The following is a 27,390-nucleotide window of genomic DNA, read 5'->3' on the forward strand; positions in this document are numbered from 1 at the left end:
TAGCTCTGAAATTACTGGAAAGGGTGAAATTCAGAAGAGCTTGAAAGAATCGAATGCAGTCATAACAGGTTTATCAGTAACCACGGGGGACTATTTATTGAGCGCTTCAACCATATGTCTGGCCCTCTTCTAAGTATTTGGGGCCATCATTTAATTCTTAGGCACTGCCCCCCCTCCCCGAGGTCAGCAGCATCCCAGTTCTACGGAGTATGACATGAAGGCCCAGAGAGGATAAGTAAGTTGCTGGATGTCACACAGCCAGGAAATTGGAGACCCGGCCTGTGCTCCTAAGGACCGGCTCCAGACTCATATACATAGAACCAGTTTCCTGGACGTTTTGGACATAGACGTTTAGTCTGTCACCACTGGCCTCTTCTCATCATCTCCTTTACAAAGGAAGACATTGAGAGGCAAGATTTCCCCAAAGTGAGTCCCAGAGTTGTAAGGAGAACCCAAGCTTGCTGCCTCCAAGCAGGAATGTGCAACCCATCCCCACCCACCAAATTTTACCAGCTTCCTAAACATTAGTTAATTCAAGGTCATGGCAGCTTCCAGGGAAAGCTGGGGCTGAGGAAAATCTGGGACCTCACCCCAAACCAGCCCAGGTAAAAGTCCAGTGAAGGGGGAAGAGACAAGAGCGTCTTGACCGCTCAGCCCACTGGCCATGCGGGACGGCCCAGATGGCCTGGTCGGACACAGTCACTCAGCACAGGAAAGGCTGGAATCAGGAGCGGCAGAACCCCGCCTAAGGTCAGTGGCAGGGCCTGAAGAGAGCCTCGGTGTCCAGCAGCCCTCCTCTTGAGTTGTCTTTGCCCAAGTAAAATTTTTCGGGTCCTCACGTTTCCGTTCTCCCCACTAAGATTCCAGCCAGGCGCTCTCACACTTTTCGGGTGACAGCAACAGCACTGGGCCGGATGGGAGTGAGCCCGAGGACGATGGGGGTCCCAAGTTCCCTTTCCTGCTCGCTCAGATAATGGAGGGTGAATGGAGGGGAGCAGGGATCTCGCCACATTTCGGGGGAGGGGGTACCCAGAACACCTTTGGGCGGAGTCACTCCTGCATGAGCTCGCAAAGGAAACTCTCGGGCTCTAAAAATGGGAGACATGCTGCCTGAGCACCTGGCTCTTCCTGACCTCCCCCCCCCCCACCGGAGCATTTCCCCAGGGGTTCCCAGCTGGCACCAGGGGCAGAGGAGGAGGAGAGTGCAGTCTCCTCCGGGCTGAGGTTCCCCTCGGGAATCTAAACAAAGATTGAGGCAGAGGGCCACCCCCTCCCTCGAGAGCCCGACGCCGCGCGGCTACCGGGGACTGGCGGGGCGGGCGGCGCCTCCCACCGCACCCGGCACCCTCCGAGCGGCTGGGACCCTTCCTCCCGACGCCTCCACCAGGTGAGGAGCGGGTTGATCGGCCCGGGGTATCGGCTAGGCTTCGGAGCCGCCGCTTCCCGCTCGCCTGCCCACCTACTGGGCGCTCCACCCGCAGCGGGAGAGAGGCGGAGGCTGAGCGCCCAGGCCCGCCTCCTGGGTCCAGCCCCCAGGCCGGGCCCAGCGCCCACGTCCCCGGCGCCCACGTGGGCACGCCCCCCGCGGCGCACCACCCCCGGCCCGGCCTCCGCCCCCGGCAGTGGAGGCTCTGTGGAGGGGCCCCGGGCTGCCTGCACCTGCACGCGAGCGTTGGCGGCTGCGGCGCCGAGGCCCGGCTCCCCGCCTGCGCGTCTGACTTGCTGGCATCATCCTCGGTGAGTTGGAGGCGCCCCTAGGCCCATCTTCCCCTGATCCCAGAGCCATTGCGGCCAGCGCCCCACCCCCGCGCAGCCCCTGCCCATGACCTAGACCCACGGGCCTGCCGCCTTGTCCCTGGGCCACGCTTCACCTACGAGGGCGGTACCCCCTCCCCACCCAACTCCACCCCGCCCAAGCTCATCCTCCTCGCTTTCCCGGTCAGACTCGAGGACCCCAAGGGCCACGGCCTCGCTACCGCCTCCCAAATCGCAACATCGGGGATGGCCTGGCCTCTTTGTTCGGGCGGAGGGCCCAGACGCCCCCTCCTCCGCCTTGCGAAGTGTCACCCGCACCCACCCCGCGCGCTCCTTCCGCCTTCCAGAGTTCACCCCGACCAGGTGGCGGCGGGCGCCTTTTAGGGGTGCGCGGTGGTGCAATTGGTGGATTTTTTTAAACCGGTTTGGAGGGGGGAGCGCGGCGTAGGGGGCGGCGAGAGCGCTCTCGGCTCCCGGCTGCTCCTCCTGCTGCGCTCCTCGCTCCTGCTGCCCCCCTCGCCTCCGGCGCTCCTCTCCCCAGCTCGGCAGAGCGCACTCCCCAGACGCCGTAGCCCCGAGCCGGGCAGCGCCGGGCGCCGAGATGAAGGTGCTAGGACACAAGATCGAGCTGCTGACAGGTACCGCCGGCCCTTCCCCGCCGGCGCCCCTTGGCGCGGCCCTCGCCACCCGCTACTTTTGGAGTTGTAGCTGGAGCAGGGTGCGGAGCGAGGTTTTGAGGGGGTTCGGGTTCGATCAAGAGGAGGGTTTTTGCGAATACCAGCTAATTCCTAGCTTCTGCGCTGCAGGTTCCCGAGCGGAGCCCGGCCTGGGGAGAGGACTTGGGCGGTGCCTTGCCCGGCTTTGCTCTCTGAGTCCCCGGGGCCGGTGTCCTGGTGGTAGAGCAATTGGGAGGCAGAGCGAAGGTCAAGGGAGGAGCCCCTGGGGTCTCCAACTAGCCAAGCTCTATTCAAGTCCCAGAAAGGGGAAAGGAATCTTAGAGCGCCTGCCCTTCAATCAATGTGGCTTGGTGCCCCCCAAGAAAGGAGCTCCCTGGACTCCCAACAGGACCTCTGCTGTGCACCTCTCACTTCCTGCTCCCTGTGACAATCCGAGCGCTTCTCCCGAGGAGAAGTTACTTCCTGGGAGTAGAGGCCAAGGAGCCAGGAGAGTTGCAAGCCAGATTGGTCCCTGATGACTGGGGACCTTCAGCCTTTGGACTCCTCTGAAGTGGCCAGACATCCTGCTGGAAACCATATCCAGGATGCTGTGCTGCAGGGTCCTGGGTCTGACCAGACACGAGGCAGGACAGAGGACAAGGGGTCTGGAGGGTGGAGATGCTCTCCCAGGCAGGAAGGGCAGATGGTACAGGTGGCCTCTGTGGTCCCCCGCCCCGGGAAGAGGCGTGGACAGACCTAGACAGGAGGATGGGAGCTAGGAAAGGGAAACAGTCGGGAAGTCGAGATCCCACCGGGTCCTGGGCTGTGGAGGTGCTCGATCAGTGTATGCTGGGTGGACACGTGGATTCTGGTAACTGTGCACCGGGGCAGTTTGGTCCCTGACCTGGAGCACATTCCCACCTGGTGCAAGGGAACAGGGCCCAGGAGCCCTGTTTCAAGACAGGAAAGGGGACAGCAGTGTGGGGATGCACCCAGGAAGCAGGTCGGAGTCTGAGTGGGGGAACAGAAGGGGAGCAAATAGATGTGAGCACACGGCAGCTTCTGAACTGGACCCTAAAAGACAGAATTTCTATTAATGGAGAGGGAGGTGGCATTACAGGCTGAAGGACGGAAGAGCCGGCACATGCAGAGGCTCTGGGAAGTGAGAGAGGTTGGTCTAGGAGTGATGTGGTGTGAGGCAAGCAGAGGCTGGAGGGGCTGGACTCTGTGTGATGGGGTGGGGGGTGGGGTGAAGTTTCTGGCTGTGAGTTAAAGTAACAGCGGCCACCCCTGGGCTCAGGCCAGGCTCTCAGAGACGGGAAGGTGGGCGGTGTTCCTGGAGCATTGGAAACACTGGCCAGGTGCTCAGAAGTGCCAGATCTGAGCCCAGTTAGCCACGGGCCGGCACGGCCTCCAATCCTTTCCCTGTAGAGCTCACTTGAGGCTCACTTGACTGCACAGACCACACGACTGAGGGGTGGCTGAACTTGCTGATCTCCCGGAGGGAAAGTTTTCACCACCCCAGGGGTTTTTAGAGCCCTGCATGCAGGATGGAGCTCCTGGATACTTCCCCTTCTCCTCTCCCAACCCCAGAAGGGCCTAGAGGAGGGGTGTTCGTGGGAGACATGTGCGGGGGGTGGGGGGCGCTCCAGTGGGGTCCACTGTACCCTCATATTCTGGGCACAGGAGTCAAGGCCCCTCCTCCCTCATCAGACAGGCTCCTCCTGTTCTGGTGACTCTCTAACCCCCTGGCCAGACTGCAGCAGGACTCTCTCAGTCACTGTCATTCGTCTCAGGCTCCTACTGTGCATCCCCTCAGGGGTCTTTGCAGCCTTCCCCGCTTTCTCCGGCTGGTTCCCATCCTCTTCCTCGTCCCTTGGATCTGGGTTCAAATCCCAGCCTTGCTACTGGTCAGCTGTGTGATTTCACAGAGGTGGCCTAACCTCTCTGACGTCAGCTTTCTCATCTTAGAGATGGAACTGTTGACCCCTCCCTCTGAGAGCTGGCGTGAGGCTCACCGAGATGGCATAAGTGACACACTCACATGGGGCCTGGCCTTGGTGGTTGCCTCTTGGGCCACACCTCCCCTCAGATTCCTTGGTCATGGCTGTCCCTAGGATGGAGGGAGGACTCCACCTGCCCTGACTGGTTGGCCACTAGGAAGTTTGAATCTGTCCCCACCCACTTCAACCCTGTCACATGCATCCTGAGATCTTTTTTTTTTTTTTTTTTTTTTTAAGAGCCACACCCATGGCGTATGGAAGTTCCCAGGCTAGGGGTCAAATTGGAGCCACAGCTGCCGGCCTACACCACAGCCACAGCAACACCAGATTTGAGCCACATCTGCGACCTATACCATAGCTCATGGCCACGCCAGATCCTTAACCCACGGAGCAAGGCCAGCGATCTAACCTGCAACCTCATGGTTCCTAGTCGGATTCATTTCCGCCATGCCACAACGGGAACTTCACATCCTGAGATCTTGACATTGAATGATGAGCAGGTCTCAGGGTGGTGGCCGGTTTAGTGTCATGGTATACAGCAAGTGCTCAATAATTGGTGGCTGAGTCCAGCCTCAATAGCATCTCCAGGATGGTTTCTTAGAGGTCTCCAACTCCCCACCCCCACATCAGCGTTAGGAAATTATCTCACCAAACCTTCTTGTTAAACTCACGTTTATTTAGCTGTTTATAGTGTTCACATTTTCCTGTTTTATTATCATGCTCGGTTTGCCAATGAGGTCAGGCTCTGAGAAGTACAGCTGAGAAGAGGTAGGGCTGGGTTTCAAACCTCCATCCTGAGCCCTGAGCTGCCCTATGCATGTCCACTGCCTGGCTCCAGGCCCATCTCTTAGCTGTTCTATACTTCACTTTCCTCATCTGCAAAATGGGCTCGTCGTGGTACCAACCTGGTTGCGCCACCAGAGTGTAGCGCCTGGCAGGAAACAGCAGTCATAGGCCTGCTGTCCTCAGTGTCCTGGGGTCTCCTCCCTTCCCCCCATTTGCTCCAGTCACTGGATCCCCTTCCTCTGGGAAGTTCCAGCTCCTCCTCTGGTTTCTCCACACAATCCAGGCCTCCCTGAGATGTGCCCTTGGGGGCCCCAGCTTCGGCCTCAGGTTCCTGTCACCTGCGACAAGGTGGGGCATGACATCTGGGGTTGGTTCCCACTGGCTCTGACAACAGGTGGGGAAAGCCAGGCACCCCTCGCTTACGGGGCTGGAAGGATGCCCAGAAGTTGTCACACGCAGCCCAGGCATGTCTTTTTGTTCCAGAGAGAAGAAAGGGCTGTTCCTTCACGGGTGACCAGGGCTCGGGCAGCCAGCACAAGTTTCAGCCCTCGCAGAGCCCTCGGGGCAGGGAGGGCAGGGTTTTGGGAATCCAAGGATGTGAATTTCAGGTTCTCCTCTCCGCTTCTCAGCCCCTGAGCAGATTCTTAACGTGTCTGAGCTGCAGTCTCCTCATCAGTCAAGTGGGAACAAAGGCCCCACGTCATTAGTGTGGTGAGAAGGAGCCCAGGACACTGTCCCCCAACCCCCCACCCTCCGCCCCCGCGAGCTCTCTGCCGTCCACAGAGGGCAGACTCTCCCTGCCTTTGTAGCATTTCTTAGTCTGACGGAGGAAAGTGGGACATTTGTCTGCTTGCAAATAGGAAGGTGGTGGTTTTTGTGCATTTGTGCTCTAGCACTGTGCCTCCAACACAGTTTGGAGTCAGAGCTCTAAAACGGCAGGTTTGGGCTCTGAAATGGTCCCCTGGGAACCTCGGTATTGGACGTGGGAAATTTAAAAAATATATACTGGATGTATGATTAAAAAGCCAAACTTTGGCCAGTTGAGTCTGGACTTTTGGTACTATTTTAATGCATGGAATGCGTGTCTGATTGTTAGGAGGTGTGTTGACCCATATATTTTTATGTGAGGGAAACTGAGGCATAGAATTTACCCCGAGGAGGCTGCAAAGGGGCTCCCGAATCCTTTCCAGTTCATCCATTTAAGCAACTGTCACAGCTTCCCCGGGGCGCTGTGAGATAGGTGTGAGGGCACAGGCGTGTCTGCTGGAGGAGGGGAGGGTGTGGGGAGATGGCCACGCCAGTCACTGGTGCAACTTTTATGAAGGGCAGGTTGGCAGTGATGTATCCAAAGCTTAAAAATATGTATCATCTGTGACTCAGCAGTTGAATTTTTAGGAACAAATAAAGAGGTGTTCGTTCAAGGATATTATCCGGTAGTTGTTTATAGAAGAGGAAAAAAAACCTGGAAACAACCTAAATACCTAATAGGAGGGGATTTGAAAGAAACAGGAGTTCATTCCCACTAGGGAACCCCAGGCAGCGGTGAATTACGCTGCCAAAGTTTATGAGGCACCTGAACAGATGTCTCCTTCTAAACATGTAATAACGTGATGGCAGCTCACACTTACACGGCATTTGTCACGTGCCAGGCACAGTCCTCCGGGCTTCCTATGTGTTAATTCATCATTGAAACAACCATAGGAGGGAGGTGCTATTATTTCCTTCTTTTAACAGATAAGGAAACTGAAGCCCAGAGAAGTTAAGTAACTTGCTTCGGGTCACACAGATGGCAAGTGGCTGGCTGAAATTTGAATCAGGATGTCTGACTCCAGAGTCCACAAGATGGTTCAAAACAGTGTTTTTTGTTTAAAAAAAAAAAAAAGACCAAAAAAAAAAACCTCACCTCTTTTTCAGTGGATAGATGAGCACTGAAAATGAAAAGATATAAGCAGAAATGTCACCAGTGGTTTCCTCTGGTTCCTGGGATGGAGTGTGATTTTTTTTTACTTCTTTTTGACCTTCTGTTTTTCTGACTTTTGCTGGTGAATGTGTGTCGCCTGATAGTCAAGTTCTATTTTTAAAAATGAAAAATGAACAAACGCATAGGGGTAGGTGCTAAGCGCTGGGGTTCTGGTGAAGCCAGTCCTGCGGGAATTCTCAAGGAACGTGGGGGTCCAGTGAGGTGGGGAGAGCACGTTCCTGGAAAACCCGAGGGAAGAGGACTCATGCAGGGCAGACGTTGAAGCTGGCTTTTCCTACGTACCGGGAGGAGGAAGTCGCTGCGGGCAAAGTGAATAACACACAGACGGGGTGCAAGGCTGTGGGATGAGTGTGTGTGTGCGTACATGCGTGTTAGGCTGAAGTCTGGCCTCCAAACGGATTCCAATCCTAATTCCTAGAACCTGTGACAGAAGAGACTTCACAGTTGTCCTTAAGGATCTTGAGATGGGGGGATGGCCCAGGTGAGCCCTAAACGCAACTGCGCAACCATGCGTATCCCTGGAAAGGGGGGCAGATGGGGGATGGGAGCACAGACCAAAGAAGTGACGTGGTCTCTGCAGCAAGGCGCTTCCTTGCTTTCCCTGCTGGCCCTGAGGATGGAGGAAGGGGCCACAAGTCAACGAATGCAAGGAACACCCTTGAGGAAGCTGGAAAAGGCAGGAGAAGAGAGTCTCCCCCAAACCTCCAGAGGGAGCGTGGTCCTGCCCACACCTTGACTTTGGCTCAGGGCCACTGATTGTGGCCACTGATTGTGGCCTAGTGGTTAAGGATCCGGCATTGCCACGGCTGTGGCGCAGGTTCAGTCCCTGGCCCAGGAACTTCCACATGCTGTGGGCGCAGCCAAAGGAAAAAAATGTCTTCTTTGAAGCCACTATGGTTATAGCAGCACCAGGAAACCAGAGCTGGGGTGTATGCCCGTCACATGTGGCGCCTCCGCCTCCATAGAGGCTGGCACATCAGGTGGTGGCACACACCTGTTCCTCATCCGTCAAGGAAGGGCTCCGAGCCCACTGCTCCCAAGGCTCTTGCCAGCTCCAGGGTGTTTGCTGGGAACCCAGCATATGGGGACAGGGCAGAAAGGAGCAGTGGTCGGGGTGGCCAGCGGTCCCTTTCATTCTGTAGTGGTCATCCAGGAGGACCATAGGCCCCAGGATGTTTCGGGGCTCCTTTTTACCATCACGGCTTTAGATTCATCTGACAGAAGTTGGAAAAGACCCAAACTGCTGGAGTGGGCCATGGTATTGCCATTCGAGTGGGTGGGGAAGCCCTGCCTCCGAGCCCACAAGCCCTCTGACCTCCCACCTGGGCCTGGCTGCTAATGTGTCATTGCCAGACAGATGGCTGGGGTGCTGGCTTTCTCTTGGCCCCTCTGGACCAAGCAGGAGAAAAGACCTTAGCCATTATGTTAGGTGTCTTGGTTGCAAGGGACAGAAACTGAACTTTGACACAAAGAGGAGAATCCAGGAGGTCTGTGCAGCCCAGTGGAGGTAGGGCCACACAAGGCCATCAGGATCTGTCTCTCACTCCTGTCAGTTCCATTCTTTGGGTCAATTTGGTCCTTGACGTGTGGGTCTGACTCTCAATTCAGACCTTTCCTCATGATGCCAAGATGGCTGCCGGCTCACAGGCCATCCCCCTGATAACCCCGGCAAAGAGCTGCTCTTCCCCAAGGACTCCAGTAAAGGTCTTGCCCTGGACGGGAGCCCATGCCCCTCCCTGAACTGTCTCTGAGGCCGGGTCATGTGCTCTGTCCACTCGGGTTCCACACCTCCTACCTCACCCTCTCCTGCGCTGCCTTCTCCTCATTCCTGTCTCTGGGGCTCATTCTGAGACAGGACCTCCCTAGCTCAACGGGAGCTCCCTCCCGTTTGTCTCCCACATTCAGACACCGTCTCCGCGGTGATGTCTCCAGTCCTGGCTCTCCCCTCAAGTGCAGACTCTTATAAACACCTGCCATTTGCAGCCCCACATGACTCGGGTCTAAACCAACCAAACCTTCCCCCCAACCTTTTCTTCCCAAGGTCTCCCAGACTCCTGAATGACACCTCTCTCCCTCCAGTGGCTCAGGACAAAATCCAAGCCACCCTTGACTCCTCTCTCTCTCATACCTCACCCTTGATCCATCAGTGGCTCCCACTGGTTCTACCCTCAGAACATACCAGAATCTGAGGACTTAAGCCCATCTCAACACGCCAGGCAAACATCTGCCTCACAGCCTTAGTGCTTGCTGTTCCCTCTGCCCTTCCAGGCATCCACAAGGCCCCCTCCCTCACCTCTTCCAGGTCTTTGCTCTTGTCACTGTCTCAGGGAGGCCCCCTCTTACACCCTGTTTCAGGTCGCAGCTCCTCCCCTGACCTGGCTTCCTCTGTGAACCTAGTGTGTCTGACCTTGGGTGGTTACTTAGATTTGTTGGTTGTTCGCCCACCACCACCCAGACAGTTTCACAAAGGTAGGGTTTTTTGTCTGTAGTGACCGTCATTTACTCTGGTGCCTAGAACAGTGCCTGGCACATAGTAGGTGCTCAGTCATTATCTGGGGAAAGAATGAATGAGTGAGTGAATGAACAAAGGGCTTAGGCCTGGGCCACATGGCTGCCCCTGGGGGTGTGGTCATCCCTGCCTGAACCACATGGACTGAAGATGGGGCAGAGGTGCCATTTCCACAACCAGGAGCTGTTACAAGAAGAAATGGCCGGGGAGTTCCTGTTGTGGTGCAGCAGAAACAAATCCAACTAGGAACCATGAGGTTTCGGGTTCGATCCCTGCCTTCACTCAGTGGGTTAAGGATCTGGCGTTGCCGTGAGCTGTGGTATAGGTCGCAGGTTGGCTCAGATCCTGCATTGCTGTGGCTGTGATGTAGGCCAGTGGCTACAGCTCCGATTCAACCCCTAGCCTGGGAACCTCCGTATACTCTGGGTGTGGCCCAAAAAGCAAAAAAAAAAAAAAGAGAAGAAGAAATGGCCAGGATTGAGCGGCCCTGACACAGGCCCCCCTTCTGCAGACATTGTGTGTGAGACAGGAGGATTCTGAGAGCTGCTTGCAGTGGCTGCTTCTCTGCCAGCTGAGTGTGGTTCTTCAAAAAACCAATACCTGGGGCAGTTCAGAGGCGGAGGAGGCTTTCTTGGGGGGGGGGGGGAATAATAGCCAGTAGGAAAGCTGCTCCTCCTGACTGTGTCTTTCCTGCAGGCCACCCTGCAGGCCTCCTGGCCAGAGGGGCCTTGTCGCCTTGGCCTACCCCTCAGAGTCTTGCATAGAGATGCAGGACAAGCCTGCTTTGATTCTGGGATAGCTGCCAAATTAGGCAAAGCAAGAGGACTGAGTTGAGGCATCCGTGTTAAAGAAACTTGAGAGTTTGAGGCAAAAAGTGCCAAACTGAGCTTTTAAACTTTTGAATGTGGGTCAAGGTTACTGGGTCCATGTGGTTGCTGTGAGCTTGTGAGAGGCGGGCTGGGAGGGGCTGGCTCACTCGCCTGGGCCGTGCCTCCCCCCGCAGAGAGGAGGCTGCAGGCTCAGCATCAGCCCTGGCATTTCCCTGTTTCCCCTTGGGCACGCCCTATCCTGTCCCTTTTCTTTGAATTCCTTTCGCTTGTTGGGCAGCGTCTCCAAGAAAAATGTCCCAAGGTTAGATTAGCTTCAATAGCATGTGACAGAAAAACCAAGATAGTAATCAGTTAAACAACAGAAACAGACTCGGAGTTCTCGTCGTGGCTCAGTGGTTCACAAACCCGATTAGCATCCATCAGGACGTGGGTTCGATCCCTGGCCTCCCTCAGCGGGTTAAGCATCCAGCGTTACCGTGGCTGTGGTGTAGATCGCAGACGTGGCTCAGATTCCTCGTTGCTGTGGCTGTGATGTAGGCTGGGAGCTGCAACTCCGATTTGACCCCTAGCCTGGAAACCACCATATGCCACAGGTGTGGCCCTAAAAAAAAGACCAAAAAAAAAATACATAAAGATGGGACCTTTAAAAAATAAATAAATAAACAGCAGAAACAGACTTGTAGACAGAAAACAAACTCACAGACAGAGAAGAAACTGACGATTCCCAAAGGGGAAGGGGAAAAGGGCTAAACTAGGCATATGGGCTTAACAGATAACACTCAACTGTATTGAAAACAGGTAAATAACAAGGGCCTACTGTATAGCCCAAGGAACTATACTCAATATCTTATAATAACCCATAATGGAAAATAATCTGAAGTAAATAAATATAAAACAATCACATTGAAATATCTGAAACTAAGTATAGTTGATTGTAAATCAACTATACTTTAATAAAAAAAATAGATCAAACAGGTAAAATGTATTTCCCACGTTGATAAGCAGAGTCTGGAGATAGGCCATCCAAAATCATGGCTTCATCACTCTCAGGAACCAAGACTCCGTCTGTATTGTCCCTCTGCCACCTTTAGTATCCTGCCTCAAGGTCCAAAATGGCTGATGAAGCTCCTGCCATCACATCTGTATTCCAACCAGCAGGTGGGAGGAAGGGTTAAAAAACAGCATGTCTCCTCCCTTTAAGATCGCTACCTCAAAGTAACACGCTCCCATTTACATCTAACTGGCTGGTTATTGTCACATGGTCATAAAGTGGGCTTTATTCCCATTGTCTAATTATCTAAAATTGGGGGATCTATTATTAAGGAGAAAGAGGAGGACATGTTGGCGGACAGTTACCAATCTCTGCCACAGTAGGACTTTTGACTGACTCCATACAGAATGTGCTCACATGGAGAGTGCTGTTGGGCTTCCAGTTCCTTCTGTCCTTGCCCTTGGTCTGGGGATTAGAGGTTATTACATCTGTGTTGAATACCTGCAGCCGCGGTGTGTATAGAAACAGAGTTCATACCCTGGTGCCCTGCCTCAACCAAAGAAAATTTTATAACAGAGCTATTTATGGCAACTCATAGATGCACATTTTTTCATAACATCGCTAAAACAAGTCTCTCTTGGTGAGGTGGGCACTGGGGTTGCTGTCCTTGCCATCATATGTACCTAGAATTTGCAACTTGGAAGGAAACCCTGGAGTCGGTAGTGGAGCCCTCTTGGGAAATGCTGCTGATGTTCTCGATGCCAGAGATGCCGAGACCTCTTGGAAAAGCCCAGCCAGCAACGGTGTCAAGACAGGGTGATTTGGAGGCATCGGACCCGGAATGTGAAGAAATTTTAGGAAGACCTTGAACAGTTTATTTCACCTGTATTTTCCTTTGTTAAGAATTTCCAAGTGTTGTATAGCAACTATACTTCAATTTTTAAAAAGAGTTTACGGCGTTCCTGTTGTGGCTCAGTGGTTAACAAATCCAACTAGGAACCATGAGGTTTTGGGTTCAATCCCTGGCCTTGCTCAGTGGGTTAAGGATCTGGCGTTGCCCTGAGCTATGGTATAGGTCGAAGACGCAGCTCAGATCCCGCATTGCTGTGGCTGTGGCGTAGGCCAGTGGCTACAGCTCCGATTAGACCCCTAGCCTGGGAACCTCCATATGCTGCTTGAAGTGGCCCTAAAAAAGGCAAAAAGACAATACATATATACATAAATAAATAAATAAAATTTACAAGAGTAATAGATGCTTTAAAAAATCGGGGTCTAAGAGAATAAAGTATTAAAAGAAACAAAGTACCAAAAGTTCCAAATGATAAAAGCCCATTATAAACGAAAAGACAACCCACCAAATGGGAGAAAATCTTTGCAAATGAATCGACTGACAAGGGATTAATCTCCAAAATTTATAAACACCTCCTACAGCTCAATACCAAAAAAACAAACTGCCATCAAAAAATGGGCAGAAGATCTAAACAGACAATTCTCCAAAGAAGACATACACATGGCCAAAAAACACATGAAAAGATGTTCAACATCACTTGTTATTAGAGAAATGCAAATCAAAACTACTATGACGTACCACCTTACACCAGCCAGAATGGCCACCATCAAAAAGTCTGCAAACAAGAAGTGCTGGAGAGGGTGCAGAGAAAAAGGAACTCTATTACACTGTTGGTGGGAATGTAAATTGGTTCAACCACTGTGGAAAACAGTATGGAGATTCCTCAGAACTACCATTTGATCCAGCAGTTCCACTCCTGGGCATCTATCCAGAGAAAACCATGACTCGCAAAGACACATGCACTCCAGTGTTCATTGCAGCACCATTTTCAATAGCCAAGACATGGAAAAAACCTAAATGTCCATCAACAGAGGAGTGGATCAAGAAGATGTGGTACATATACACAATGGAATATTACTCAGCCAGTAAAAGGAACAAAATAACGGCATTTGCAGCAACATGGATGGACCTAGAAATTAGTTTGCTAAGTGAAGTCAGTCAGACAATGAGACACCAACATCAATGCTATCACTTACATGTGGAATCTAAAAAAAGCACACAATGAACTTCTTGGCAGAACAGATACTGACTCACAGACTTTGAAAAACTTGTGGTTTCCAAAGGAGACAGGTTGGGGGGTGGGGGGATGTGCTGGGGGTTTGGGATGGAAATCTTGTAAAATTTGGTTGTGATGATCATTGTACACCTATAAATGTAATAAAATTCATTAAGTCATTTTTAAAAAACCATTATATGGGTAGCAGTTCTGAAATTTCTTTGTGCACATACTAGGAATGAACAAATAAACAAAAATATTGAGAATAAAGAGAGCCAGTTTTCTCATTGTGAATGAAAAAAAATTACAAAGAAAGAAAGGGGGAGGTTAGAATAAACTGTGTGGTGTCAAATTAGAATTAGAGATATAGGAATTCCCGTTGTAGCTCAGGTTAAGGACCCAAGGAGTCTCCATGAAGATGCAGGTTCAATCCCTGGCCTCACTCAGTGGGTTAAGGATCTGGCATTGCCGTGAGCTGTGGTGTAGGTTGCAGGTGTGGCTCGGATCTGGTGTTGCTATGGCTGTAGCATAGGCCCAAGATGTGGCTCCAGTTTGACCCCTGCCCTGGGAACTTACATATGCCACAGGTGCAGCTGAAAAAATAAATAAAAATAGCATTAGAGGTGTAAGTTTAAATTCAGGATTCTTAATATATATACAGATGCATGGGTATAGGTGGGTGTGCGTGTGTGCACTTAAGTAGGTCTTGCTCGGCTACTGAAATGGCCCAGAGTAATGACACCCCAGTAACAATGAACAAACCTAGTGCCCAGATACTGATTTCTAAATAGCATTCTCCAGTAAAAAGAACCAGGTGTCCCTGGAGAAGTGGTTGATTCCAAGGTTGAGGCAGAAAAAATACGAGAAGCGTCCAGAACATCATGTGGGGCTAGAAAATGAGAAACCACTCCAAAAAATAATGGGCATATGGTGAAAGGACCCAGGAGCCAGCTTGAAGGAACTCCCGATGGCCAAATCTGGCACAGTCAGAACAAAAAGATAATAATAGAAATGGATTATAACCCATAGAACAAAATAAGCAATTAAATACATAAGTAAATGGAGAAGAAAAGAGAGCTCTTTTTGTTCTAGGAGAATTCCAATTAATGTAGAAGAGATGATGAAAACAGGACATTGTCATTAAGCAAATACCACAGTTGTATTTATAGGCCAGCATCATGGACGGTTGCTGAAATTAGTGGGCGAAATATGATGGAAACAGGATGCTTGCCTAGTCTCGAAGTATCTCCCCGCAAGATACATATTAATTACCAAGGGAAGAATAGTAACTTTACATTGGAGAACCTGGCAGACAGCACCTAAATCGGGTGATCAAGCTTAACATCCCCGGTAATAAGGTCCTTTCACCAAAGGCCCATTATTTTTTTGAGTGGTTTCTCATTTTCTAGCCCCATATGATGTTCTGGACGCTTCTCGTCATTTTTCTGCCTCAGCCTTGGAGTCAGCCACTTCTCCAAGGAGACCTGGTTCTTTTTGCTGGAGAATGCTATTTAGAAATCAGTAATAAGGTGGATTGATACCATGTACTCCATGGAATGGTGCAATGACAAGGGCTCCTCTGCTGTATACTTGCTACAAATGCGTAACCTTGGTCTAATCATAAGAAAGCACCACAGGAAATTCCTTTGTGCTGCACCGGTTCAAGGATCAGGCATTGTCACTGCGGTGGCTTGGGTCACTGCTGTGGTGCGAGTTCAGTCCCTGGCCTGGGAACTTCTAGATGCCATGGGCATGGCCAAAACAGCAACAGCAACATCAGACAAACCCAAACTGAAGGACATTCTACAGATTTAATTAATCCGTATCTTTCCAAAGTGTCAACATCATGAAAGACAGACGAAGGACCTGCCCTCGCCTGGAGAAGACTGCATGACAGCTAAGTACAGTGTGGCATCCTGGATTGAGAGCCTGCTGGGAGAGCTGGTGAAATTTCATCTAAGGGCTATAGATGGCATAACCCTATTGGATCACTCGTTTCTTTCCTGGTGTCTCTAATTGTATTAAGGTTCTGTAGCATGACGACATCAGGGTAAGCCAAGGGAATGGTATGTGACAAGTTTCTGTGCTTGTTTTTTCTTTGATTTTTTTCCTCTAAACTGAAATTATTTCAAAATAAAAAGTTAAAAGGCAGAGGGCAGAATTATGTCGTAATTTGATCGGCAGTGTTTTCTTCTCTTGGTACGTAAAACGTTAGTGTCAGCTATGATGGATGGTATCTTAGATTTGCTAAGATCTGTGGTGTAGAATCAAAATCTCCCTTTAGACCCTTCCAAACTCATATATCCTTCCCCACAGGAGAGCGTTGTTGCAGTTACCCTGATGCACCTGGAGGACCTCTTTTTTTTTTTTTTTCCTGCTTTTTGCTTTTCATGGCTGCACCCGTGGCATATGGTGGTTCCTAGGCTGGGGGTCCAATCAGAGCTACAGCTGCCCGCCTACACCACAACCACAGCAACGCCAGATCTGAGCCAAGTCTGCAACCTGTACCACAGCTCACAGCAACACCGGATCCTTAACCCACTGAGAGAGGCCAGGGGTCAAACCCGCATCCTCACGGATGCTAGTTGGATTCATTTCTGCTGCACTGCAACAGGAACTCCATACCTGCCTATTTTAGAATGCTTTCCTTCTCTGTTTGAGTGGAGCTGTCTCATTTTTAAAACAACTGCATGGTGCTCCAGGGTGCAGATGCTCCATGGTATTTAACCATTCTCCTGGTATTTATTTGGGGTTTTTTCACTGTTTTTCTGTTGCACATAGTGCCGCAGCCAGTGTCCCAGTGCACAGCCTCTTTGGGATTCATACCTAGAGACAGAATCACAGAGCTGACAGGCCTTTGCATTTTCACAAACTACCAAGTTGCCGTCCAAATAAAGTTGGACCCACCCACTGCCGTCCAGCCAACAGTGTATGAGGGTCTGCTGGTTTCCCCACAACCTCACAACACTGAATGTTATCAGTCTTTTAATACTTTGCAGGCTGAGTGAAGAATCATTTACTCGTTCATTCCATCTCATTCAAGGGGGGGGTGTGGGGGGATGTGCTTGGGTTATGGGATGGATATCCTGTGAAATTGGATTGTTATGATCATTATATAACTACAGATGTGATAAATTCATTTGAGTAATAAGAAATAAAAAGTTAGAGAGGTTAAAAAAAAAACTTTAAGCATCAGAAAGTGTTAACAATTGTATTTGTTGCTATTATTGTTGCTGTAGTGGGGACGTGATGGGGAAAGGTGTTTCAGGCAGAAGGAACAGCATGAACAAAGGCCCATGATTCCTATGGGGAGAATAGGCCTACTGAGTCCGCTGGATCTTTAGCTCTGAGTGTCAGAGGCCAAATGTGGTTGCCTTAAGCACAGTGGGAATGTGTGTGTGTGTATCTCGTGTGCACGCACGGATGCAAGGTGGCAGTGGTTTTGTGGGGAGATAGGAATTCATAGGCCCAAATCAAGGAAAAAGTAGACATGGCCATAAATCAAGGGGGTATAACTAGAGAGCAGAAATGGAAGCTGGGCCAGAAAAGAAAGACAGTGTCCCCTGCCTCCTCCTGTTCAGCCATCCACTTGGGGAAGCAGGATCCGTGTAAGGGCACAGGCTGTAGGGGGACCTGGAGCATCACTGCCTCCTTGCACCTTTTGTCTCATCTATGAGGTGGCTGTGCTGAGGGAGGGTTTGGTCCCCATCGCAGCCCCACACCCTCTGGGGTCAGGATCAGGACGGGGAGAGTGATAGGGGGGGACCGCTACCAGGACGGCTCTAAGTCCTCTACATAGTGCACCTGGATTTGAACTCCCGAGGTCTGGGGTCCCTGAGCCCTGGAGCTTCTTCTCCTGGCACTGGCTGGTGTGGGTGGGAGAATGTCAGGTGCCTGGGCTGGAACACAAGTCACGCACCTGCTCTTAGCGACATTGCTGTTGCTTCACACACCGCTGGGGTCTGCCACCCCATCCGCTCTGTGCCCCCTGACTCCTAACAGACCGGACACAGGCTTCCCTGTGGGAAGTTGATAGGAATCTCACTCTCTTTTTTTATGTTTTATTTTTTTGCTTTTTAGGCCTGTACCCGCAGCATATGGAGGTTCCCAGGCTAGGGAGCTAATCAGAGCTGTAGCTGCCAGCCTACACCACAGCCACAGCAATGCTAGATCCGAGCCGCATCTGTGACCTACACCACAGCTCACGGCAACACCGGATCCTTAACCCACTGAGTGAGCCCAGGGGGTGAACCCACAACCTCATGGTTCCTACTCAGATTTGTTTCCACTGCGCCAGGATGGGAACTCCTCACTCTCTTTTTAAAAGCTTTTTCCAACCTTTTGGAGATACAGCTGACATGTAACATTATATAAATTTAAGGTATACAGTGTATTTAATAAGGAATCTCATTTTCTCGTGAGCATCATTAGCTGCTTTTTTTTTTTTTTTAATCCTAACTTTCTCAGGAAGAAGTTTCTGCCACCATCCTGCGGGACCCTCTGCTCTGGCCTCTGTTCTGGGCCCTGGCCTGTGCCTGTCTGTTTGCCACGGGCTAAGGCTTCCTCAGTTCTCCGGATTTTAAGGCTTTTCTCTCTCCAGCCCCCTTCCCCACCACCCCCTCCATCACAGGCCATCTGTCCCTGCCCTGCCCACTCTCAGCCCTTTTAATAGCACCGTCCTTGGGGAGGATGGTCTCCGAGGTGGTTTCATAACAGGCCTGGGTGAGGGCGGGGACACCCCAGTGCTGCCAAGGCGTCTAATCGAGCTGGGTGTTCAGGGAGGCTGGCGGCTAAAACAGCCCTAATGGAGGGAGAGTTTTCCAAGGTGGGGTTCCTGCTGTCAGCTCCCCGCCTGGATGGATGGCTGAGTGTGGAGCGTGCCCACATCAGAAAGGATGGAGGAGAAAGTGGGGGAGAGGGGAGAGGATGCCTTTCTAAAAATACGGCCCATCTGCATTGTGTTAGCTGGTTTCCCTGGAAACCACTGGGAACAGAGAGCTCCAGGGTGGCACGAGGGTGCAGGGACCTGGGCTCCTGGGCGGGCAGGGGCCACCCTGCCTGGCCTGTTCATGCTGGGGATGAGGCTCTCCCAGGGTGGCTGTGCAGCTTTTGGTGAATTTTGCAGGAGGCCTGGGTGGCCAGCAGCTCCCAGCCCAGCCTCAGCACATCTCACCCGCAAACTAGACTCAGGTGGGGACTGCTTCCCACTGTGGTCACGAGGGAGCATCTTTGTAACATTCTCGGGGCGGGGGGGGGGGGGGCGCGATGCTTCTTGCTCCTGACGGGATGGAAACCCAGGGAAGATCTGGAGCTGCAGCCTCGTCTCAGGAGCACCGGGCCCCAGAAACAGGGTCTGGAGCTTCCACTGTGGCACAATGGGATCAGCAGTGTCTTGGGAGCTCTGGAACAAAGGTTCCATCCCTGGCCTGGCACGGTGGGTTGGAGATCTGGCATTGCTGCAGCTGTGGCTGAGGTCAAGACTGTAGCTTGGCTCTGGGATCTCATCCCTGGCGCAGGAATTCCATATGCCAAGGGGTGGCCAGAAATGAAAAAAAAAAAGAAAAAGAAAAGAAATGGGTTCCAACCCAGGCCCTGTGCCCTTGGGTCCCAGGCAAACACTGCACTGACTCCCCTGTGACTGGGGCGTTCATAGAGATGGAGGGGGGGTATCTTCTGACCAACCAGCTAGTGGGATTGTCAGCCTTTCTGGGCAGAAGGGAAAGTCTAAGGGCTTCACCCTTAAGAAAGACTAAAGATAGAATTGAGAAAGAAGGGAGGAAGGGTGGGAGGGAGGATGGAAAGAAGGATGAGAATCCATTCTTCCAGGTCAGGTGGCCAGGGTGTTACAGAACAAGCCCTGTTCTAAGACTCGGCATCCAAAGACCCCGTTTGCAGGCCTGGCCCCGTCTGGGCCTGTCATGGACACTCTCTCAGCCTTGGTGACCTCATCTCACTTCCCATCAGGGTGAAATCAAATAGCAGGGAAAAAAGTACGTTGCAAGCTGGGAAATGTGAAATGCTTTGCAAGAACAAAGAATTGTTAATGATCTTCAAGTAGTCTTTTTAAAATGTTGTTTTTTCCTGATTTCAAACTGTAGACCCTAATCTTCAGTCCTTTATCCAAGAATAATGCCTGTTAACTTGACAAATCCTTCCAGGCTCTTTGCTGGGAACTGTTCATGTTTCTCGTAATTTGGGTAACACTCTATGTTTTATAACAGCTTTGTGAGCTATTAGGACACAGGCATTTTCCCATGTTATTAAATAATCTTTTACAAGCTATTCACCCGTAGTTTGTCCAGTGCCCTATTTATGGACATTTAGCTTTTTTTAGTTTTTTTTTTTTCCTCCTCTACTTTAAATGGCACTGTGGTGAGTGTTCTTACAGATAAATCATTAGGTGCCCTCTCTGGTTTTCTCAGAAAATTTATCCCAGGAAGAGGATTGCTGAATCCAAGAGTATGAACCTTTTATTTATTTTATGTATTTATTTATTTTGGTCTTTTTGCCATTTCTAGGGCCGCTCCCATGGCATATGGAGGTTCCCAGGCTAGGGGCTGAATCAGAGCTGTAGCCACCGGCCTACGCCAGAGCCACAGCAACGCGGGATCCGAGCCGCGTCTGCAACCTACACCACAGCTCATGGCAACGCTGGATCCTTAAACCACTGAGCGAGGCCAGGGATCGAACTCACAACCCCATGGTTCCTAGTCGGATTCGTTAACCACTGAGCCACAACGGGAACTCTGATATGAACCTTTTAAATTATTTGAATTCATTCTGCAAAACGGCCCTCCAGAAAGACCTAACAATTTATACACCCACAAGCAGTATAAGAAAAGCGCCATGGGAGCTCCCGTCGTGGCTCAGTGGTTAACGAACCCAACTAGTATCCATGAGGATGAGGGTTCGATCCCTGGCCTCAGTGGGTTAAGGCTCTGGTGGTGCCGTGAGCTATGGTGTAGGTTGCAGACACAGCTCGGATCTGGCGGTGCTATGGCTGTGGCATAGGCCGGCGGCCACAGCTCCTATTTGATACCAAAAAGAAAAAAAATTATTGTGCTTTTTTTTCTTCTTTTTTAGGGCCACACTTACAGCAAATGGAGGTTCCCAGGCTAGGGGTCAAATCCTTAACTCACTGAGCGAAGCCAGGGATTGAACTTGCAATCCTCATGGATACTAGTTGGATTCATTTCCACTGAGCCACGATGGGAACGCCATGCCATAAGTTAAAAAAAAAAATTAATTAAAAAAAAAATTTTAAGTACCATTTTGAGTGCATCTATGCCAGCACTGCAAACTTGGACAGTTCTATTGCGGGGGGGGGGGGGAGTATCTTGTTTTAAATTTGAATTTCTTTGACTTCTAGTAATCTTTAATATTTTCCCAATTGCGTTGGCCAATGGTAATTCTTTTATGAATTTCCAGTTCATATCCTTGCCTAGTTTTTCCCTTGCTGCATTATGATTTGTGCCATGCTGAAATCCAAGTGAGAAGTGGCAGTGCCAGCCTACACAGATTGTGGGTCCTTACACTCTTCCTGCCCACCTTCCCCACCCATTTGGATCCTCCAGACGCCCGCCCTTGTGCACACCCACCCCATCTCCAGAGGTTCAGAGGCCCAGGATCTCCTGGAACAAGCAGCCCTTAGGGCCTGGGCCCCTTGGCCTGGGTTGAGGGGTCACTGTGTCATCCCTCCCTGCAGGTGGTACTCGTGACCATCACCCCCTCCTTCAGTGTCACTCTGCCTGCCACACTGCCAGGCGCCCCCTCCCCTCTCTGGGACAGCCCTCAGCTCTGTTCTTCTCTGTCCTCCCAGACCCCGCAGGAGGGCTTCTGTCTGTTTCTGACTCTGGCTTCCTTACACTTGTCTTTCTGCTTCTCAATAAGTGAAGAAGTTTATTTGAAATTATTTAAAGGATCATCCTGGATTGTGTTGCTTTGCTTGGCTTGGCTTTGCTTTTCCCTCCCTTCCTTCCTTCGTGGGGGTGGGGCTGCGGGGGCAACATGTTTTAAGGACAACTAATGGAATGACCTCCTCTGAGCCAAGCAGGCAAGTCTTGCAGACGGAGCCCTGCTGCCCAGGTGAAGCGCTGCGCTGGACCTGCGCTCGGGAAATGGGGATGGGGGGGGTGGGGCAGTGCCTGGTGTCCCTGCCCCAGCCCGGGTTGGTGGTGTCCTCTCTGGCCGCTGGGGAAAGTCAGAGCGTCCCGGCCCCCCCCCAGGCCCCAGTCCTCATCTTTCACCCTCCCTCCCTAGGGCTCCTGCTCCACGACGTGACCATGGCAGGGCTGCAGGAGCTGCGATTCCCCGAGGAGAAACCACTGCTCCGGGGCCAGGACGCCGCCGAGCTGGTGAGTCGCCCCTTCACGGTCCTGGGGGCGGAGGGCGCCACCTCGTGGCCAAGAAGGAAATCGTGCGCCTTCGCTCCAGTCTTGCGGATGGCGAGAATCCCCATGCCACCCTGAAAAGCCTTGTCCCCGCCTTGGGAGAGCTCCCAGCCGACTGAGGGCCAATGAGACTAAAATCCAGCCTACCTCGCCGTGGCTATGGCTGTCTTTGTGACTGGGAGGCTCTTGAGAAGAGTTATTCCCATTTCAGTGATGAGAAAGCTGAGGCACAGAAGGTAAACTCACTTGATCAAGGTCACACAGCTATCAGGGGAATGAGACCACATTCAACCTTTGGTTCTGGGAGGCCCTTGAGCCCCAAGGGGGTCCCTGCTCGGCATTGTTGCCTCCAGCCAGGGCATGATGCTTCCTCACCTACCCAGGCCTTTCATGTCTGTAGCTTCTTTCTTTTCCTCAAGCCTCTGAGTTATGATGGCAAGTATTACCAGCAGTGCTTCCAGGAGCAATGAGACCAAGGCACCCAAGGTTGTGACTTTGTCCCAAAGGGCCCTTGTTGGGACATTGGATGTTAAATTCCAGAGTTGTTTCTACTCATGCTTTCTTGTTGGGGTGACACCCACACAGCTTCCTCTTTCCTCCCTGCAAAGAAAAGCCGTGTGTCCACTGCTCATAGAATTCTTGGCCATCACTGCTGCAGGTCTCCACTGGTTGTGCTGCCCAGCCCGCTCATTCCCCAGCATACCTGTCTGTCCCCTGCCCTGGCTCCTGCAGCCTCCCTCCAGAAGGAAGTGAGCCTAGGAGTCACTGAGCTCCATGTGTTGGGACAGAGTAACTGTCCAAGCTCCAGGGGCCCACGCACATGAGGCTGGAAGTCTTATCTTTAAGACAGATCCTTGGAGTTCCCGTCCTGGCTCAGCGGTTAACGGATCCGACTGGGAACCATGAGGTTGCAGGTTTGATCCCTGGCCTTGCTCAGCGGGTTAAGGATCTGGCGTTGCCGTGAGCTGTGGTGTAGGTCGCAGATGCGGCTCGGATCCCGCGTTGCTGTGGCTCTGGTGTTGGCTGGGGGCTACAGCTCCGATTCGACCCCTAGGCTGGGAACCTCCATGTGCCACGGGAGTGGCCCAAGAAATGGCAAAGGCCAAAAAAAAAAAAAAAAAAGACAGATCCTTGAGTTCACTTATAAAATCTGATTACCTGGCGGTAGCCCCTGTCAAAGAGAGAACAGCTGGTGAGTTGTACACTTTGTAGGCTTGTTTGTTTGTTGTTGTTGTTGTCGGCACTCGCGGCATGCAGAAATTCCCGGACCAGGGACGGAACTCACAGCACAGCAGTGACCAGAGCCACAGCAGTGACAATGCTGGATCCTTAACCCACTGTGCCCCCAGGGACCTCCCTTAGTAGGCTTGTTATTCTAATGCCACTCCCCCCGCCCCTGTCCCAAGCCCCCGTCATCTCCTGCTCAGGTGCTGCCCGCTGGTACAGGGCGGTGCAGAGAGCCGCCTTGGCCTCATGTGTTCTCGTCCACTTCTCACCGTGGCGGGCCACCCCGAGAGGGGCCCCCTTCTTTCTGCTTGAAGAAGCCTCCCTCCTGATCTCCTTGCTCTCTACAGCCTTTTTAAATACACCTTGTCATTGCTGGCTTTCTCATGTGCTCCATTCCCTTGTCCCAGCCGTTCGGGGATCCTCCCCGGGCTTGGTGAGGCATCCTGGTATCCTGAGGATAAATTTCCCTTTTTGCTTAGGCTAACGAGATTGGACTTCTATGACTGGCCCACCATCCTTCCTGAGGCCTGTTTTTAACTCTTGTTCTTGGCTTCGATAAGGTACCCTTGTAATTTTATGAAAAACCATCCTTGTTGCCTAAACCCCAAACTAAATAAAACACCTCAGGTCACTTTTCTATTTCAGAGCTGGTCAGTGGCTGCCATCAGCCCAGAGTTACAGCCAGAGTCCTCCTTGGGTCCAGGATGTCTTTTCGCCCAAGCTCTCCCTGACCTGGGCTGCCCCCTCCTCTCGGCTGGGCCCCCTCTCCCACTGGTCTTGGTCTTTCTCAGAATGTTCACGCAGTTTCTCCTGGCCTCTGGGGTCTCTGAGTTACTCCTACTGTTTCTTAGTTTGGGGTCCTGCCCCTCCGACGCTTCCCATCCTCATGAAAATCTCCCGCATCCCTTTGCCTGGCCCCCGCCTTGGGCAGGGTCTTCCACTGAGAGAACCCCTCCATAACCACCTCGTCCCTTTCCCCCACATCTGTCCCCTTCCTTGGAGGAACGAGGAGCAGCCCCCATGCTCTCCTCCGCTCCGCATGCCGAGCCCCAGGCACTGGAGGCTCCAGGAGGGGAGGCCTGGGGACAGCTGTTGTTGGTGTCACTCAAGTCTGGCTTTCCTTTTTGGTGTGAAACCCTTTAGTGCCCACTGACTTCCTCCACCTCCCCTGCCACTCCAGCTGCCAGAGGGCAGGTGGATGGGCTTCTTATTTTGAGAGTAAAATATTTTTCATTCTTTTCCTCCCCACTCCTGTGATGTGGGTTCATTTGCCTTCTTGTTGCACCTTAGCGGCCCCGCCCTTCTGTCCCTCCCTGCCCTGGCATCCTGCTTCTAGTCTGATCGTCTCATTGACCACACGAGATGGTGTGGTAGCACCTGGCACAGAGTCCAGTGCAAAAGCACCCAGGACAGAGTGGCGGCTAACTGCACCCCCCGCCCTGGTTAATCCTCACAGACACTGAAGCTCGGAGGCTAAGTCACCAGCCTGCCATGAGCAGAGGGGAGCAGAGAGAGTTCTAAACAAGCACAGAAGAGGGCAGGGCAGGGAAGTTCCTGAGGACACAGTCTTGGGAGTGCTGGGATGCAGGTTCTATTCCCAGCCCAGCACAGCAGGTTAAGGATCCGACATTGTGGCAGCTGTGGCTTAGGTCATTGTAACGGATCCCTGGCCCGGGAACTCCATTTGCCATGGAGCAGGGGCCCGGGATGTGTGTGATTTCTCCCCCTTTCCCCCCATGAGGTTTCCTTCCCCAGACAGAGACCCAGGGAGGGTGCAGAGGGTCAGGCTGCTGGGCTGCACTGGGGAGAACCTGGCAACCCAGACACATGGGGTTGAGCCCCCACTCCTCCACTCCCCGTCTCTGCCACCTCATAGACAGCAGCTATGTCTAAACCCCAGTCCTGTCGTTTGTGAAGTCAGACTTGTTCCTCCAGATCTGTTGCATTTGGGGAGCATGTTCCATGCCAGGCTTTATGCTGAGAGCAGAGTCAGTCGCGGTCCCCACCCTCGGGGTCCTGCAGACCAGGGGGAGGGATGGGTGCCCCTGGGAGGTTCACACCCTTCGGCCAAGTGAGCCCGAAGGCAGGGGACCTCCGTGTGTTGAGAGCCAGAAGCAGGCAGGTCTGGAAAGGTGAGAGCAGCTACTGCTCAGGCCCAGACAGCACCTTAGTGCAGGTCAGAAAAGGCTCCTTGTTTCTCCCTGGAGGCACAGGCCTCGGCCTCCCCAGCCCTAAAATGGGCGTGACAGTCAGGCCCATCTGCCCCCCTTCACCAGCCTCTGCCCTTGTGCCCCAGTGGTTGAGACAGCAAAGTGATGAACAGCAGGAATTCGGGGTCAGAGGTTATTCCACCACTTTCCAGCCACATGATTCAGCCTCTCTGAGCCTCACGCTTCTCATCTGCAGAGTGGAAGTCTTCCTATTTTAAACTAATAGGTAAGAGCAATGTGTGTAGCTGCCCGTGGCCTCAGCTGTCAGGTACTTACTAGCCTGATGCCTGGCGCTCGGGAAGCCCTGGGTCACTTTCATCAACATTAAGATCGACAGGAACGTGGAGTTCCCATCGTGGCTCAGCAGAAATGAATCTGACTAGTATTCATGAGGACACAGGTTCCATCCCTGGCCTTGCTCAGTGGGTTACGAATCCTGCATGGCTGTGGCTGTGGCGTAGGCCAGCAGCTATAGCTCCCATTCAACACCCAGCCTGGGAAACTCCATATGCTGCGGGTGCAGCCCTAAAAAGACACGCCAAAAAAGACAGAAAGGAACAGCAAGTGAGGCTGCTCAAGGAGCAGGCCCTGTGGCCACCCCCCTTCCCTGGCTGGCCCAGCCCAGAGCCTAATGAGCCACCCCCTCTGTTTGCTTTTTTTTAGGAGAACTCCGACACCTTCCTCTTGGCTGTGGACACAGACTGGAAGGTAGGTCTTGGCTCAACCTCCCTAAATGGAGGACTAACAGCTGGCTGTCCCCTCCCCGACCCAGCCTGTTTCGGAGGAGGTCTCACAGCCCTTCCGTGTGGCCCCAGCCTGAAGCCACAGGGACTGGTCAGCTGGCAGCCTCCAAGACTACCCCCACGGCTCACAGTGGCTTCACCTGCCCCGGCCCAGTGGAGAAATGTCCCCTCTCTCCCTGGGCAGGACAGGGAAGGGAGGGGAGGGCTGAGGGAGTGAGGATACTGTCATCTGAATCAGCACTTTCCTCCTATGAAAGCCAGGTCGATGCTCCAAAATAGCTCCTGTTTCCATGGCAGCGGTTGCCCGGACAACCATGTCCTCTTTAGTTTGATGCCAAATTCCCTGTGAAAACTGAAATCCTTCTTTGCTTTTCTTCCTCCAAACAATGGTTTCTGACTTTGATCAGCCGTTTCTCCCCTGGAAGGCCCAGAGTGGCTATTTATTTCTGGGTCTCAGAAAACGCATGACAGCAGACACAGTGGGAGCTTCATGGGGTTCCAGGGCCCTGCTGGCCATCAAAACCTGCTGAACAAAGTCAGACCCTTCTGGGGTCTTCCTTCTGGCTGGCTGGCGCCGGCCTTCAGGCTACTGTCCAATATGGGTCGGTCTCCAAACCCCATGACAGCCCCAGCCTCACGGTGTGGATGCAGGGGTGATGAGGCAGGCGGGGCGGCCTGGGGCTCCTCCCTCTGGCACTCAAATCTGCAGCCAGGATGGAGCAGCTGAGCATCTGGACCCCGGGTCACATGCCCCCGTGACGCAGGCAACGCAGGCAGAGGCAACGCAGGCAGAGGTGTCAGAGCAGCCTGTGTGCACGTGCTCTGGTCTCCTGGGAGCCTGAGCTCCAAACACAAAGGGCTGTGGAGCTGGGGAGGACAGGCTGGGGCCTGGAGGAGTGGGAAAGCAGCCCGGCAGAGAGAAGGAGGGATGTGTCCACAAGGTGGCCCCAGCCCAGCGGGAGATCAGCGGGCACCCCAAGGAGTCCTCTCTGCCCTTCCTGTTCCCAGGAAGGGCAGGATGTGTGAACTGCAGCCCCTCCTCCCCAGGATGGGGCTGTAGAAATAGAATCCAGAGCAGCCAGCTCCTGCCCAACCCTGAGTGAGACTCACAGGATGCCAGAGGTGCTATTGCCAGCTCCCAAGACATACACTCCCTGGGGTCCTCTGCACCTGCTCCGGGCCCAGGACAGGGTGACGGTCCCACATGTGTGGGATTCTGGTCCTCAAGACCCTTTGCTTGGTA

General features: G+C 52.6%; 1 protein-coding gene across 3 annotated transcripts in view; it reads left to right on the forward strand.

The window, feature by feature from the left end:
• Positions 1-1,603: 1,603 nt before the first annotated feature.
• The window catches only part of NDRG4 (NDRG family member 4), a 42,155-nt gene continuing 16,368 nt past the window's right edge, over positions 1,604-27,390 (forward strand). For 2 of the 3 annotated variants that reach the window (XM_047789980.1, XM_047789981.1), the window contains exons 1-3: positions 2,212-2,393; positions 21,837-21,931; positions 26,068-26,112. In XM_047789980.1, coding sequence (XP_047645936.1) covers positions 2,357-2,393; positions 21,837-21,931; positions 26,068-26,112 — 177 coding nt within the window. In that variant the 5' untranslated portion in view covers positions 2,212-2,356. Of the gene's footprint in view, positions 1,738-2,211; positions 2,394-21,836; positions 21,932-26,067; positions 26,113-27,390 lie in introns of those variants that run through there. The other variant, XM_047789982.1, reaches the window with a different exon arrangement.

This window comes from Phacochoerus africanus, chromosome 8 (genome assembly GCF_016906955.1).
Source record: "Phacochoerus africanus isolate WHEZ1 chromosome 8, ROS_Pafr_v1, whole genome shotgun sequence".
Taxonomy (NCBI): domain Eukaryota; kingdom Metazoa; phylum Chordata; class Mammalia; order Artiodactyla; family Suidae; genus Phacochoerus; species Phacochoerus africanus.